This window comes from Coturnix japonica, chromosome 13 (genome assembly GCF_001577835.2).
Source record: "Coturnix japonica isolate 7356 chromosome 13, Coturnix japonica 2.1, whole genome shotgun sequence".
NCBI lineage: Eukaryota > Metazoa > Chordata > Aves > Galliformes > Phasianidae > Coturnix > Coturnix japonica.
The window spans coordinates 13,967,643-13,984,700 of NC_029528.1; the positions used below are offsets into that span (position 1 = coordinate 13,967,643).

Here is a 17,058-nt window from a genome sequence, read left to right on the forward strand (position 1 = left end):
TTTCCGGTGAGGCGAGGTGTGGGGAAGTCTCGCGAGAACAGAGAGGGGGCTCTTAAAGGGGCCGCGCAGGGGGTAAGAGCTGGGGTCAGAGATGAGAGCAGGAGCTGGGTGTGATAGAACTGAATGGGCTGAAATGGACCATAATAATCATCCAGCTCCAACCCTGCTGTGTGCAGGGCCACATCCAGCCTGCAGGGATGGGGCACCCACAGCCTCCATGGCCACAACTGGAAGGAAAAGGGGGGGTTTGTGTTATATCTGCACTTCCAGCCTCCTCTAATGGCTTCTGATGTGTTCCCCGTCAGGTACAGGGAGATACAGGCTTTGCTTTGTACTATTCCAGGTTACACACGCAGCCAGCAAAGAGCAACTGAGGTGACCATGTAATGGGACAAGGGGATGGAGCACCGAGGTGAAGCTATGGCTGCATGGAGCTGCAATGGGCAACTGCTGTTTGCAGCCTATGGCCTGATACAGCACAGCAGGACAAGGTACAGCACAGAGCACAGAGCACAGCAGGACGTCCATGCATCCCCTGTGAGGGCAGCTGTGATCACACACAGGACAGACCCAAACCTCACATCAGTCCATTCCTTCCCTGCTCAAGTCAAGCACAAATCGCAGCCACCCATTGCACTGCAGCTGTTTGATGCTCTCAAGCAGTTCACAGCCCCCTGTTTTCCACCATACGAACAACTCCACGTTGGATACTTTTCTGCTTTTATTTTAAAAAAGAAAAATCCAGAATGGATCCAATAACAGTTTTATTATCCAGGAAATTGTTTTGCCATAAGCAAAGAACAGACACAGGATGGTGCAGGAGGCCCACACAAGTACAACCCCCACATGGCCTCTTCTTCTATCAGAAACGTTGTAACCACATTTGCAGTCACTCATCTCCTCCAGCATCAGCTGCTCACCCAGCTGCAGATCTGAATATTCCCTACTAACACAGCCAGCCTCAGCATTGCACTGCTCACAGGCCTCGTTACCTGCTCACAAATACTCAGATCCACCAGAATTTCAGTCTCCACCTTCTGATTTAATAACATGGTTTCTAAACTCTCATCTCGGATTTAATACACCATTGTGCCAAGTATCAGAATTAAATGCTCAGCGAGTCCCAGTGAGCCTCAGTCAAATACCACAGGGCCAAACACTTAGAGCTTCATCTTGCATGAATTAACTTCCATCATGTGACAATTTATCTAGCGGACACATCACTAAGTTTATACATTGAAGAATTTTATATATAGAATACTGCAAAAACACAGTAAGTCTGAATTCTGCCCATTTCTGCTCAGGAAGGTCCCTTCTCTCCCAAGCATCAAGAATATCCACCTCATCTTCGTGCTCTCATCGAGGTAAGACAGGCTTCTTCTTATTGCTTCTCTTCCTTCTGATCTCCTGAACTTCCAGAACTCTCTCGCTCCGAGGCCATCTGTGATAGAATCAGCTTATTAGTTACAGTAACAACAATGTGCTTCTCAAATCCATTTTTCCCATTTGGTTACTTATAGACCCACAAGGTTTCTTCACCTTTTCTTCAATTCTAAAGGTAACTGCTCATTGGAGAACAGAAGCCATCTTTATCACTGCATGACTGCTACTAACAGGAAGGAATTATCTGCTTACACTGCAGTCTGACAGCAGGAAGGATGGCTGAGCACCATCCAGGCTACATGGATGAATCCAGATTTTCATGGCAATAAATATCCCTTGGACAGGTTAAGTACATCTGCCAAGACGGGCTCCAACAGGTGGACCCTTCACTATGAAGGAGGCTGAGAGAAATATCCCAGAGGTCTTATTATGGGGATTTTAGGCAGGGTGAACAGGAAACCTGCCACGCAGTCATTTAAAATATTCCAAGCATCACTTTACTACTTCAAGTACCTTGTAGACATACAGAGGAAAGCCTGATCCATGTGTTACTGGTGTTCCTTATTAATAGGTTCCGGCATCTTCCCATACAATGCTATGCAGTAATGTAACACAATCTGAGGCAGCCTATCTACAGGATGGCCAGGAGCTGCACTGACACAGCATTACCAGCAGCACAGCCCCTGTTTGGTGGCAGGGCTCACCCCTCCTCATCCCAGCACTATAAAACACAAATGCCCATGAACCTACCTTCTTGTACGCCATTTCAAAGAGCTTCAAGGAAGCCTGCTGCAGGTTGGTTGCTGCCTGCCTAATATTTTCTCCCGTTTCAGTGTCTTTACGAGCCAGAAGTTCTCTCATTTTAGCAATTTCTTCCTTCAATTTGTTGCACTGCAAAGAAATCAGAGAAAGATGATGCAGCACCGCTCTGTGTTCACTCACTATCCATCCCACCCACCCAGCGGCCACAGAAAAAGATACCTTTATATTGTCAGAAGCTGCGAAGTTAGTCTCAAATTGGAGCCATATGGTCTGCAGGGACCAGCACTGCGCTCAGTTCCCAATGGGCACCTGTCCACCTCACTAAATGCACCACGGCTGGCATTAATTGGTCCCTTGTTCGCAGTTTCAGTGGAGGTGCCAAGGACAGAAAACACTGCAGGGACTGAGCAGCCCACCAAGGAGGAGCTTGCTCTCCCTGGCACTCCTTACCAGCCAATCAGTTGCCCCAGAGCCAGAGTAAAGGGAAAAGAAAACTGATTTTCACCTGTATTTATGGCTCTGTCGGAAAGCCAACAAGTAACGCTGCTCACAACCCTGTTTAATCCCTTTGTTACACGTGGGAGGAGCAGAGAGGCAAACAAAAGCAATACGGTCTCATCCCAGCCCCTGTAGCCATCTGTCAAACCCTCCACACAGTCTGGCATCTCACTGTCAGGCTGGCACGCTGCAGGCTTGGGAAGGGAGGTTACTGGGGGACAGCTGTGCCAGCAGCGCTTGCTCAGCACTGCTCACAGCGAGGACGTGGGCAGAGTTCTCCTCATTCAGACCCATGGGATTGAGAAGGCAACTGAGGTCTGTGCCAGGCTGCTATCTCTACCCAGATCACGCAGCGCTTCTTTCAAGCACCGCTACTCGCTTTCCTTTGGTTTCCCCCCCCAAAAAACATCACTGGGAACAGTCCCCACAGGGAACACAGATCCACTTCACTCCAAAGACAGAGAAAAAAAAAAAGGAGCTAAGTGAATACAAGAACTTTCATTGCCTTCCAGGTCTCAGCTGCTGCATTCACACTACTGAGATCACCAGGACTGCACAGCAGCTCTCCTTTGTCCCTCTGCAGAGCACAGGCAGGCACAGCTTTGAGCAATGCTCTCACACAGGCCACAGCAGCCCTTATAAAGCACCGCAAGGCCAGGCCAAGGACACGATTCACGCAGGAATCTTGGATTAACAGCTTCTCAGGCTCTTAGATCTTCACTTCCACTGAATTCACACTTTGAAACGAGATATTTGCTATCATTCAAACCACATCGATATGCTTTCACATCCTCCCAGTCACACCCATCCCACTCAAGTGGGAAACCCTGGAAGTCAGTGACTGTGCTGTCTTCATGCAGACTGGCAACACACAGAGCTGGAGCTGCTGGTGAGAGTCAGCTATGAATTAAATGAGATTTTGAGCAAAGATGCTGTGAAAGTATCTTACCTCCTTTACTGTTAAGGTAACACAAGGTACCTACCTCATCTGCAGGCAGCTGATCCTTGAATTCCTCCATCTTAGACTCTGTATCATGGATGATGCCTTCAGCCAGGTTTACAGCTTCCACACGTTCCTGGGTAAGAGAACTCATAAGGGCCTACTGCACACAGCACTGGTGCTACAAACTACATACATATGAACTGGCTTTTAACATTTCTCTTCCCAAGCTGCCTGACTCCATTTTAGCTCCCACCCACGGTCCTTCTTTACAGCAAGGTAGAGAAATGAATAGCAAATGAGCCTTTCCTAGGTGTATTCCAGCACCACCAATGCCCAACGGGCAGTCTAAACAAGGCAAGATAGCCACAGTTCTAACTCTTGTACCCAGCAAGTCCCACTTATAGAGCTTTTAAGGCATGGAAATGCTACTTCATGCGGATTTATTCCACTCATTTTCTCCTTTAGTTCTCTCCTGATCCCGTCACTTACTGCAGGGAAGATTTATAGGGCTGTGGGAACATCTGAGACAGGTTTGTACAGAGCAGTACACAAGGCAGTAAATTCAGTGTGCCAGCTTCAGCACTCACTACACACAGGCTGGTGCTGTACCTCTGGGCAGGCCTGCCTAAAAATCAATGCTCTGTATTCAGAAGTGTAATTCAGTAGTCCTGCTCTTCTTAAACCAATTAGTTCCAACCATTAATCCTATTAATATCCCTGGTTCAGCTACTCAGCAATGGCAAGTGTCAGTCAGTCAGTGCCAGTCCATTCTGACAGTGTCAGTGAGGCTTTCTAACATCTCCTCATGGCCTCATGTGCATCAACAAGGGCAACAAGGGCACTGTGATCAGAATTAACACCTTTAAGATGCCAGACAGCAAGACTTGAAGGACTACTGAAAACAACTTCCCACTTAAAAAGGGAGAGGATTTGGTGCAGCTTTGATTAGCAGGTTCTGTAAGTTAAACTCCATAATAAACTCAAAAGCATCCTAAGAACCACAGAATGTCCCTCCGTGCATCTTTTCTTGCAGCTTTGAAGTGTCCACTGAATATAAGCAAGCACATATCTACATAACTGTACAAGCAAACAGCTCAAACCTGCAGATCAGTACTTAGGGCTCCTTCAAGGTGGTGACACATGATAGCACGTAATGGCAATATCCAGTGGGTAAACTACTAACTGCAAGATACTGCTGCCATCACTTTACCTTTCTTCGTCTGTCCTCCTCTGCGTATTTCTCTGCATTCTTCACCATGTTCTCAATTTCATCTTTGCTAAGGCCTCCAGAAGACTGGATAACGACTGCAGGAGAGAAGTAATGTTAATAAAGAACGCGCTCTCATCTTTGAGGAAAGGAGATTATTGTTTCCTGAACCCACTCACTGGCAGCTGCCTTGCTATGGGACCCTGCACCTGTGAAGGCTCCATGGGCAATACAAAAGCAGCCAGCCTTGGGAATGGCAGTGATGCAGGCAACAGGATAAAACCCCATCAGCTTAGGATCCATGCTCCCCAGCTTTGCTAGACACATCCTGACCAGCGGTTTGCATGTCACCTTGTCTGCTCACCAGTTATTACTTCTAAAAAGTAAATGTGTACAAGAAGGCTGCAGACTAAAATGGATTCTAGCAGGTTAAAAAACAAAACCCAAGGAAAAATAATGAAGAATATCTGCTGCTTTAATATGCCTAAATTTCAACATATTACAACAAAACAATGAGAAACAAAACAGGGTCACAGGATGGCTTTAGTTTACCAGATTTCTCCCTTGAGAGCTGGCACCTCCATGTTGGCAGGCTCAGCAGCCTCTGTAAGCAGCCAATACTCTGGGAGGAGCAGTGCACCCTGCACAGCTCAGGAACAAGGTGCAGGATTCCCAAACTCCAACTTCTGTCCCCCCAGGCCACAACACACTGCTCCACACCCCTCCTTCTCAGCCCTACAGAGCATCCCAGAGCACTTACTTTGTTGTTCACGTCCAGTGCCTTTGTCCTTGGCTGACACATGAACGATACCATTAGCATCAATGTCAAAAGTGACCTCAATCTGGGGTACCCCACGTGGTGCTGGAGGAATCCCAACCTGCAAAGGACAAATGCTTAGTCATGAGCTGCCCTGCAGACACAGGCTTAGGACATGAGGCTCCAGCACTGGGCACATCATCTTGGTGATTTGCCAGCTGAATTGAAGATTAACTAAGCCTCAAAGCTGAGCCCTTCAAACACCTGTTGGCATCAGTGTTGTGAATTAGCAGTATCTCAAATTCAAGATTATCTAGATTTCCTTTAGAAGTACAAAAGGAAGGCAATCCCCTTCTTCTTGGAAGGCTCTTCTAGCAACAAGTTCAGACAGTTGTACCTGACGGAACTTTGCTGTCATTGACTAATAGCTGAGCAATCCAATCCTGCAGGGAGCTGGTTAGTCAGCCACCACGTGCCACACATGCAAGTCAGTGGAGCACGACTGTCCTCCAGTAGGTTGGGCAGATCCACAGGGACTTGCAGAAAAATGGAACTGGGCTGGAAATGAGGCAGCTTAGGGACCAAACGAGTGTGGAGCCTGATTTGATTCTCATCTTTGAAACACTGGGAGAAAGCTCAGCATTCAGATTATCTGCTGCACAGGTCTAACTCTGCAGAGCTCATTAGTTCTTCATTCCCAGACATGGAGACAGCTCATCTAGTGTGTCTGAACCTGGCCTTAAAGCTACAGCAGCCACTGCATCAAACAACACCATTCAGAAACTCTGAGCTCCATTTTAAATACCAGCTGTTCCGCTGCCATAGAAAAGCTGGCCAGAATCAGGCTTCATTTTCAAATCACTGCCTTTATTTTTTTAATACTACAAATAGCATCAAAGGTCCTCGGTAGGATAAATCCCTCCTTACTGCCTTCAGGGGTAACCTGACACAGAGGAAGCTCTGACCTTCTCAAAGAAAGTCAAGTCTAAGGTCATGAATATTGAGTAGCCAACGTACCAAGGTGAACTGGCCAAGAAGTTTGTTGTCACTGGCCATCTCTCTCTCCCCCTGGCACACTTTAATCTCCACTTGTGTCTGCCCATCCGCAGCAGTAGAAAACACCTGTGGAAGACAAATAAAGTAACTAGACAGCTACTAAACTGCAATATGTGAATTGATTCTTGTTTTCACATTCCTATTCCTTAAAGAGCTCTGACTAAACAATAGAGCACCAAGACCAGCAACAGCCAAGTTCACTGGCATTTCATCTTAAATGCATTTGAATGTGCAAAAGCTGCCAACACCACGCCAGCAGGGCTCCAGTGGCTGGCAGCCAGCCACACAACAGAACATTGTCTCCTGAAGCAGCAAGGCTCCTGTCCCAACCCCACACCCCAGAGAGAACAAGTGTTATCAGAAAGTGCACACCAGTGATCCAGCCAAGGCAAAGTGAGAGAAAGGATCTCACCCAAGTCTATTAAGGGCCCAAAGCACAGGAAAATATCTGGGGAAAAAACACTAAGAAAGGTGGCTTAATTAAGCAGGTGCTGTGCTCAGTTACAGGTCTCTACACAATTCTTCAGAATGATGTGTTGACATTCCATCATAGCACATACACACTGCAGTCCTGAGCAGGACAAACATCCCGAGTTAGCTTGGCACACATTAACTCAATTCAGTTGATTCTCCACTTTTGGGCATACTAATAAGTAACAGATATTTGATGGCCAACATTCAATTTTGACTTCTAAGTTTCTCCTCTGTGAGAAGACTGTCTGCCGAGGTGCTTTTGTTGGGTGCTGAGACCATTGCAAAACACGTGGCCACTGTGATTTTGTACCTGGCTCTTCTTGGTTGGTATGGTAGTATTCCTGTTGATGAGCTTCGTGAAGACACCCCCCAGCGTCTCGATCCCCAAGGAGAGGGGAGTCACATCCAGCAGCAGCACATCAGTAACATCACCAGCTAACACACCACCTTGAATAGCTGCACCAATAGCAACGGCTTCATCAGGATTAACTGCTTTGCTAGGAGCACGGCCAAACAAATCCTGCACAGTCTGTTGCACCTGAATGGGGAGAAAGCAAAGTTCGTGTAGAGAGTGAGCCATTACTGCACAGTGCTGTGCTCACAAGAACACTCCAGCTCTGGCCAAGGGTTTATATCTTTATGTTCCTGCTGCCACATAGTCCAGTGGCATGAAAGACTAAGCTTTAGGCTTGTGATTGCCCCCTAGCTCCCCATCTTTCAAGCACCCTGTTAAACACATTCAATTTAGTCTAGAAATCCTTTTCTCTGGAGGTTTTCTCACAGTCAAGTTAGCCAACTACAAGTCAGTTTGAGCACACACTACACTGGCCCTCTCACAAAGGCCAGCTATCCTCAGAAAGGATCACCCCGTGCTTATCAAGTGGGAGTTGAGAACTGCTCCTCCAGATCTTGTACAAGACAACAATGGGCAGAACACAGCTGTCAAGGGCAGCACAACTGTGCAAACAGCACAAGGAAGGTCAAACACCCAGACTGCAAGGACAGCTCGTCTTGTTTCTGTATTACAAAAATCAAAAAATAAATGAAATGAAAAAGCTCTTTACTTAATGGGCTGTTTCACATAGAGGTAGATCAGCTATGTCAGCAGACAGTCTAAGCTGCATTATTAGCTTTTCACTGCTGTGTCCCTTTGGAATGACAGGTTCACAATCGCAACAGATTGAGTGCTGAAGCATCCAGAAGGGAATGCAGTAATGTGTCACCAGCAGTGCCACAGCTCAGTAGTTCATTTCTCTCCCTTACAGAGAAAAGTGTGGGAGCTGGTTCCTGTTCACAGCTTCCCTCCTCCCTGAGAGGGCTCATCAGGCAGACACTGACACAGGTGAGCATCGCATGCCTGGGAAACTGCACCATAAGCAAATGTCTCTGCTGATGTGCAGCAGCACTGGGCATCTGCAGGCAGTGTTTGCGGAAGAGGAAGACACTTTATGCACAACCATATAATTAACTGCAAGTCTCTCTCTCTCTGGAGGTAAATTTTACAGCAGCACAAAAGAACCATTACATCTAACCACCCATTTTATGTTTCCTGGAGCGCTGGCCACGTGAGCACTCTGATGAAGGCAAGTTCTCTCCCAGCAGGGGTGAAGCAAACAAAAACATATATGAGGGAACACTGTGTGCTATGCACAACATACAGGTACTGATCTCAGAGCCAGAGCTGTAACTCTGGCTTCAGACACTCAGGAAAGCTCTAAGTACAGGAGCTGTATATAAACGGGGGAAATAAAACTTGTAACTAAAAAGTATTTAATACTTTATCCTGCTCCCAATGGGTACGTAATGTTCCCCACTTCCAGAATTGCTTTTCTCACTTTATATGTGGTTATCCTCTTTCATTTCCTAGCTGGAACAGCCTGGGCTTTGGGAAGGTTACTCCAAGTTCAGCTTTGCTCACAGCAGCAGCTTTTGCTTATCTTGTCCCTCTGGTTCCCCTGCCTGTGTGACCTTCTGCACTTATTAACATACCAACTGCAGCCACTCCATTACAGGACGGGGAGAAAAAAAACAAACTTAAAAGCCCAACCAAACCCCGAATCATTGCCAACAGGATTGGTGGTTTTTTTGTTGTTCTTATGATCGCTGTAGAAAACGTTCACCTGTATCTGTGAAGACAGCAGCGTGCACACATGTTCAGCACTGACTTCAGGGGAGCTAGACAGTAGTCTGCATTGCTCTGAACAAAAACAGTACGTTACCAGAAGGCAGTGCCTTATCTGCAAGACGGTGCATGTCAGCAGAACAAGCCTCTAAGTTACTTGGAGCTTATCACCGTAACACCAGGGCCAGGTGTTAGGTAATGAGTGTTCAGAACAGCCAAGTAAATGTGCTTGACAACAGCCACGTGAAGAAAGCTACTGGAAAGCAAAGACTACCAAGCAGCCATTACTGAAGTGGATTTCTGTGTGTGATAAAGGTGGACAGGAGAAAACATTCTGTACATCTCACCAATACCTCAAATGTTCAGTCAACAACAGAAAATCAAGCTGAATTTTCTGTTCCCAATGCTTCTCCCACTCATCTTTTTAAACTCCTACAAGATACAGCCCCCAGACCCACGCTGAGCAGCAGGAGCAGCGTGCCTCACCACCCCTTTCATGTGGCTACTTGGCACATCTGCTCCTGGGGTCTTCAACTACTAGAGCTATGAGGTTACCAGACACCCAGCTTTACTGCTACAGATCACCCTTAACAGCAAGGAGTTCCAGCTGTGTCAGGGCAAGGACAGCCCATACCTTTGGCATTCTGGTCATGCCACCCACGAGGATGACTTCACCGATGTCACTCTTGCTGACTTCAGCATCCTGCATGGCTTTCTGGCATGGTGCTACTGTCCTTTTGATCAGATCCGCCACAATGCCCTCAAACTGCGAGCGACTCAGTTTCATGTTCAAATGCTTTGGTCCAGAGGCATCCATAGTAAGGTATGGCAAGTTAATATCCGTCTGCAGCGCAAAAACAGTGTGAAAAGCAGGAATGGAAAGAGAGGCAACTCCCCACAGATTTCAGATCAGGTTCTGTTCTACATCTACATCTTCTACATGCTATTTTACTTTACAAACAGCGTGCTCATAAATAGGGAGGACAAGGCCGAAAGGAAGCTGCCTTCCCTTCAGCACTGAAGATGCTGTTTTTGTTTTTTTTTTCCTGGTGAGCACAGACTGTATTTGCCAGCTCTGGAGCCTGCTAACACAGAGCCTGCTATGTCTCTGGCAGAACTATGCAACCATTGTGACTGGCCTGAACCTTGAGCTATGAGCTTCCCAACAGCCAACAAATAAAGTTTATTCAAAACCTTGAGACTGGCAGAACCCCCATTTCAATTACTATATAACTGACCTTAATTTCACTTCGAGAATATCACACCCTTAGCTTACTGCCTCTCCAGATTCTCACTCAGTAGTGAATAATGGGTGTGCTTGAATATATTAAGATATAAAATGGGTGAAAAAGGCATATAGGCTGCTTATTCTCTAGATAAGACCTCTGCTGGGGAATAAGATTCTTTATAGAAATTGTTTCTTGTTATTAGTTCAATGGTGGGAATAGCATCACAAGATTTTGGAACTGCTCACACGGAGCCACAAGTACTTCCAGTAACAGAGCAGTACCAGCTGCAACTAAATTCTCATATTTCAGATGTAAGTTGGGAACAAGGTGACATTCCCTGCAAGATGAGAAAACATGGCATCAGAACAAAAGCAAAATCCAGCATCTGTGATCACTCCCTGCTTTCCAACAACTGATTTTGTTCCTAAGCACACTCTGTGAGGTTATCCCACTGAACAACTTTCAGTTCAACTGATGCCACTTGACTGAAGTTTCTCCGTTAGCACAGGAGAAAAGCAGCTACTTCAGAGTTATGGGACCAGAAATAATGCAGAACAGTGCAGTAAAACGTTTTGATGGTCTGCTTTGAACCCAGCCACCTACCTGCACAGATGAAGAAAGCTCACACTTTGCTTTCTCTGATGCTTCTCTCACCCTTTGAAGGGCCATATTGTCTTTAGTCAAGTCAACACCTGTCTAAGCAACAAAAAAAATTTAAGTTAGCAGTGAGTCACAAAGAGCTTTCCTTCATTGCAGTTCATATTTTTAATCAATCCTGACTGCAAAAATGTTTGTACAAATACACCCTGACATGTTCTGTTGGTATCTCAACTGGCAAACTCCTCTAGCATTTCAAAAGTGTCTGCTAGCCCTCCCTGCTCTGGAAGAGATCATCTAGTAAGATACTGATAAAAGGCTACAAAAGCTGCTGTATCACAGAATACAAAGGCGAGGATTCACAATGGAGTTGGAATTACACTGAAATTTCCCCATAGCCAACAATGTACTGCATGCATCTGTGCTGACACATTCCATTAGTCCACAGGATCACATCAGTAAAAGTAAAGCAGATTAAACACAGGATAATTAAAGAATCACAGAATCATAGGGGTTGAAAGGGACTTCTGGGCATCATCTAGACCAGCATTCCGATAAAGTAGGTTCCCTACAGTAAACTGCAGAAGAAAACATTCAGGTGGGTTTTAAGTATCTCCAGAGAAGTAGACTCCACAACCCTTCTGGGCCGTCTGTTCTGCTCCATCACCCTCACAGAAAACAAGTTTTCCCTCATGTTCAGATGGAACTTCCTGCATTCTGGCCTGTGCCAGTTGACCCAGCTCATCTCACTAGGAACCAGCAAAAAAACCCGTGGCCCTATCCACTTGACAAGTGCCCTTTAGATATTTATAAGCACTGATCGGATCCCTTCTCTATCTTCCCCAGGCTAAACAGTCCCGCCACGTCAGGAGGGAAAAAGCAGAAATCCTACTATTTAATCTATCTTCCAGGAGAAAAACATCCAGCCTCAAGAAAATAAATGTAAGAGCAGGATGTCAGGTGTCTTCAATAGGTTGTAAATTTCGATTGTACCACAGATCCCAAATGAAGCTCTAAGATTTTATGAAAATTCCAATCTTTACGTACCAACTAAGTGATGTTAGAAGACAATGCAATGCAAGGTTGAATTCTGATGAGATGTCTTACCTCTCTCTTGAACTCTTTAACAATATACTGTAGCAAAGCCTGGTCGAAATCTTCTCCACCTAAGAAAGTGTCACCGTTGGTTGACTTCACCTCAAAGACTCCCTTCTGGATTTCCAAAATGGAAATATCAAAAGTGCCACCACCCAAGTCGTAAACTGCAATGCTACAAGAACAGATGGAGAAAAACATCACTATCTAAACAAAGTAGCGTGGCTCAGAAACCACTTCCACCAGGAGATGGAAGTGTGCAGAATTCATGCTGCTGTCCACAGAAGTTAAAAGCTTTTTTGTAAAGGTAACAATAAGCAGGTTACAGTGTGCACGTTCTTTGAGTGCAGTGAGCCTGGGTAGAAGTTTTTGCTGCACAATGTGCTATGCAATGATGGCACATAACCTTGCTGTCCCGAGCCACACTTATCATCCCCACCAGCAGGTAAAATAATTACGCTGACACTCAGCTTTGTTATTAAGCTGTAGCTGCAAGTGATGAACTTCCTCAGCCTAATAGAGTCAGCATGGGATACAGGTGACATTACATAGCACAATTCACTTCTGAGAGTCAACTTTGGCTGAATTCCAACCAGCAATTAAGATAAAAATAAAGATGCATTTACAAAACAAATTACAGCATGCTGATTTAATTGAGGGTGTTACAAACAGGCACTTACATTTTGTCTTCAGACTTGTCCAGACCATAGGCAAGAGCAGCTGCTGTTGGTTCATTAATCACCCTTAAAACATTCAGGCCAGAGATCTGCCCAGCATCTTTCGTAGCCTAATGTGGGAAAGGAAGAAAAAAAGCACTGAGAACTGGTACTAAATACAGTTATAAGCCTGAAAATCTTAGGGCTTGCTGAATACCTGTCTCTGAGAATCATTGAAATAAGCAGGAACTGTAATCACAGCATTCTTTGCTGGGTGCCCCAGGTAGTTTTCTGGAGGAATAAAAAAAAGAAAAAAGACAAAACAGAGTTATCTGTAAAGTGAAAAGAATACCAACACTGCTGCTACTTAGTCTGAAATCATATTCCTGAGTTGCAGCCTGGGAGGCACAAAGACTAGAAGTCTGCATGGAAAAGGAGCTCCCCCTTCTGAAGCAAGGGTGCTACATTCAATCCAATTTAAAATAAAAACACTTCAATTGGAATTCTATTTTGATATAGATGTAAAGCATTAATATCTTCCAAAGACTGAAGCAGACACACTGACCCACCTTGAGGCCCACCACCAAACCCCTCCCACAGTCTGCTCCCCAGGACACCTCACTATGCAAGAATTCCCATGTCAAATAAAGTTTCCTTATGTTTGCAGCACAGCCAGTTACCAATTCACAGCACTGGGCTCACACTCGTATTTACACATAGCAAAGATAGAACTGTACCAACCTGCAGTCTCCTTCATCTTCATTAGTACAAAGGCACCAATTTGGCTTGGAGAATACAGCTTCCCATGGGCCTCTACCCAGGCATCACCATTGGAGGCACGGACAATTTTAAATGGAACGTTTTTACTAAAAATATAAAATATAGAGTAAGGAAAAACAATAACGCCACATGGAATTTCTGTTTCAACAGAAACAGCATGAAGCCACCACAATAAGCACCATCAGAACAACACATGCAAGTTCTAGACAAAGAATACTGAAGTATTCAGGTCCAGGGTGCCCCAGAAGTACCAATATACTTCTGTCCTTATTCAGCTACAGCATTTAATCAGAAGCCTTAGGCACAATCATAGACCACTGATTCTAAATACTCTCAGGAATGCAAAAAGTCTCCTTTGGTAGATGCTGACTGTTGAGCACAGTGCCTGAGGGAGAAAGTCCAAGTGCTGTTCCACTTGATTACTTCTCTAAAAACGTTAAAATAAAAATATAGCACGGCCCCCAGAAAATAAGCAGTAAAGCTTTGAGACATGAGGGCATACCTCCCTTACCACCCAGCCACCACTCAAACCGCTTCTCCCAAACAAGGGCAATGTCTGGTCACATTATACAGCATTGTATTTTCTTTTTCCTGTCACAGGTGGAACTGCCCCCTCCCCCCCCCCATCACTTACATATCCTTCTTCACTTCAGAGTCATCAAAGCGCCTCCCAATGAGCCTCTTGGTAGCATAGAAGGTGTTATGAGGATTAGTTACTGCCTGCCGCTTGGCTGGCATTCCAACCAAGCGCTCACCATCAGCTGTGAAGGCAACAACCGAAGGCGTTGTCCTGGCACCTTCAGAGTTCTCCAGCACCTATGTAAAAACCACAAGAGGACACCATCAGAAAGCACTGCCTCTGAAAACACTAATTCAGCTGTAAACATGGGGTTGATTTATCTGCTCTTACTTACTTTGGCTTGTTTACCTTCCATAACAGCCACACAGGAGTTGGTTGTACCCAAATCGATTCCAATAACGGCGCCCTTAATTGCTTCTGAGCTGTAAAGCACATGACAGGATAAATAACATTACTACTAAAGGAAGGCAGCTAACTAAATAGCAACAACCTTTCTGTTGTGAAGGCAGGATGAACTCGTTTTTGACCAGACACTGAAGCAAACCCATGTTCTATCTCAGACCATGACATGCCCTCCAACTCTTACACTGGATTTTAAACTATGGGCTCTCTATTCAATCAGACCACTTACAGCACAATGTTTAAGTACAAAAAATGCTATTATTTCAACAAGTCTTGGCCACGTGAGTTCTCAACATCCATTAAGATTTAGATGTAAAATAAGTTGCGTTTAATTCCAGCCCTTCTCACATGAAGTCTCCTGGACTTGCTTTGGGTTTCTTTTGATTTTCACACTCAAACTTGTTAGAAAGCATCTACCTGGAGTCAAGATGCAAGTGAACTGGGTGAGTTCATTTATAATTGCTTAGAATGGAGTGAACAACACATAAAGACAAAATGAGCTAAGCCTAAGCAGAATTATCTGAGAAAGTGAGAAATAACCACCTTTTGATCCTAAAAAGCAATACATTAATGATAGTGATTTTCACATAAGGCAAATTTGAACCTCCCTCTTCCTTCTAGGAAGGCTGCGTTATCACCTCCAAGGCTAGAAAGAACTCCTGACTCAGCAGCTCTCCTTCATAAACAAAGCCACGTTCTGGGACAAGAAGCACAGAGTAGCAGGGCTGGTTATTACCAGGACATCACCTGCTCGCTCCCACAGTGTCTGTCTGCCCTAACCACACTCATACAACATAACAAAGTGATCTTGAAAACTCACAACTGCTCGGTTTCTTTGTACTGATCAGAGCTGGGCAGTTTTCCTGACCTAAACAGACTTCCCATTCTGTGTCCAGAGTCAGCACTGCCCAAGAGACACCTGACTGAGTTATACAACTGCTGTTCTTTACTCACTATCTTGTTAAAAAAGCAAGCAATTAACATGCACAAAGTGATGGAAATGAGCTTGATGTGCAGTGAGATGGAGGCACACATCATCATCCTGCCTTCACAGGCAGCGTAAAACAACTTGTTCCAGCTGTTCCATCTCATTCATTCCATCAAATACATCTCAGCAACGTGCATCCTGTGAGTGCTGCAGCCTTAGAACTGTGGTAGTAACGGGTTCTGGTAGCACCACGCTGGTTTTGCTGCTTCAGCACCTCAGTTCTGAGCTGAAAACGGTGAGAATTAACACTAAACACAGACGTGGATAAACAGGGCGACACTTACGCGTATCTTCTGCTGGCCGCCGCTCTGAGGACATTCTGACTGAGGCCATTCCAGAAGGTCTATAAAACAAAGAGGGACGTTCAGAAGCCAACACTGCAGGACTTCCAGGGGAGAACAACTCCTGCAGTAACGCAGCCCTATTGCAACAGCCCGGCTTCTTCTTTTAACATTAAACGCAAGCAGAAACGTAAGGAATGACAGAATTATCAAGGTTGGAAAAGAGCTAGAAGATCATCTAGTCCATTACAAATACTTCCTGGCTAAATCATATTCATCAACACCACATCCAAGTGTTTCTTGAACACCCCCATGGTCAGTGACTCCACCAGCTCCCTGTGCAGTGCATCCCAATGCCTGACCACCCTTTCTGAGTAGTAATATATCCTAATATCCAGCTTGAATCTCCCCTGGTGCAGCTTAAACTCATTCCCTCTAGTTCTATCATGGGTTACACAAGAGAAGAGGCCAACACCAGCTCACCACAACCCCCCTTCAGGAATATAGAGAGCTATAGAGCCTCCTCTTCTCCATGCTGAACAACCCCAGCTCCCTCATCCTCTCCTTGTAAGGCCTGTGCTCCAGACCCCTCCCCAGCTTTATAACCCTCCTCTGAACGCGTTTCAGGGCCTCAATATCTTCCTTGCAGTGAGGCCCAGCCCTGTAGGCCGCGCTGTCCGCCATCACCCCCCCATACACACACACTCCCCCCCCAAGGCCAGGCCGTGCCGTTCCCGGTTCCCCTGACCCCCCTCACGTACCTGCGCGATGCCGGGCGCTGCGGGCACGGGGCCGCCCCTGGGTAGCAGCAGGGGCAGGCGGGCAGCTCGGCTGGCGGCCATCATGGCGGAGCGGGAAGGACGAGGAGCGCGGAACCGCTTCTGGAAGCCTCTACCACGTGGGTTGCGGGGGGGGGGGGGGGGGGGGAAGAGATAGCAGAAGGACCCACGGTGTGGGCTGACTGAGAGGTTGCCTGCTGGCAGCGCTCACTCTCAGGGTGTTGTTATCAAGCTGCAGCCAGCACGAAGCTGTGTGGAGCTGGTGAGAGGATGGGAGAGAATAATCGAGCTCTTCCCGCACAGCTTGATGGAGGAACGAGAGCCGATGTGTCGCGCTGCACACAGGCACCGCCGCGGGCAGCCCGGGGCCTCAGAGCGGCCGCGCACTCAAGGTCGGACAGGATAAAGCGAGAGCGATTGCAGCGGCATTGCGTCAGGGGGCGGATGCGCATGCGCAGTTTTACCAAAG

General features: G+C 46.2%; 1 protein-coding gene and 1 non-coding gene across 2 annotated transcripts; both read right to left on the reverse strand.

Annotated features, from left to right (window-relative positions):
* Window positions 1–708: 708 nt before the first annotated feature.
* Window positions 709–16,717, reverse strand: HSPA9 (heat shock protein family A (Hsp70) member 9). Its single transcript, XM_015876197.2, has 17 exons — window positions 16,572–16,717; window positions 15,814–15,872; window positions 14,474–14,561; window positions 14,194–14,375; window positions 13,521–13,645; window positions 12,997–13,070; window positions 12,804–12,910; window positions 12,136–12,298; window positions 11,035–11,127; window positions 9,837–10,046; window positions 7,391–7,618; window positions 6,568–6,672; window positions 5,554–5,671; window positions 4,797–4,891; window positions 3,627–3,719; window positions 2,134–2,274; window positions 709–1,441 (listed from the first exon to the last, which is right to left on the reverse strand). Exons 1-17 carry the CDS (start codon window positions 16,653–16,655, stop codon window positions 1,382–1,384), a joined length of 2,025 nt encoding a protein of 674 aa, XP_015731683.1. The 5' UTR covers window positions 16,656–16,717; the 3' UTR covers window positions 709–1,381.
* LOC116654078 lies at window positions 7,099–7,162 on the reverse strand. Its single transcript, XR_004308954.1, has one exon. It is a non-coding gene; the product is annotated as a small nucleolar RNA SNORD63 (small nucleolar RNA).
* Window positions 16,718–17,058: the final 341 nt, after the last annotated feature.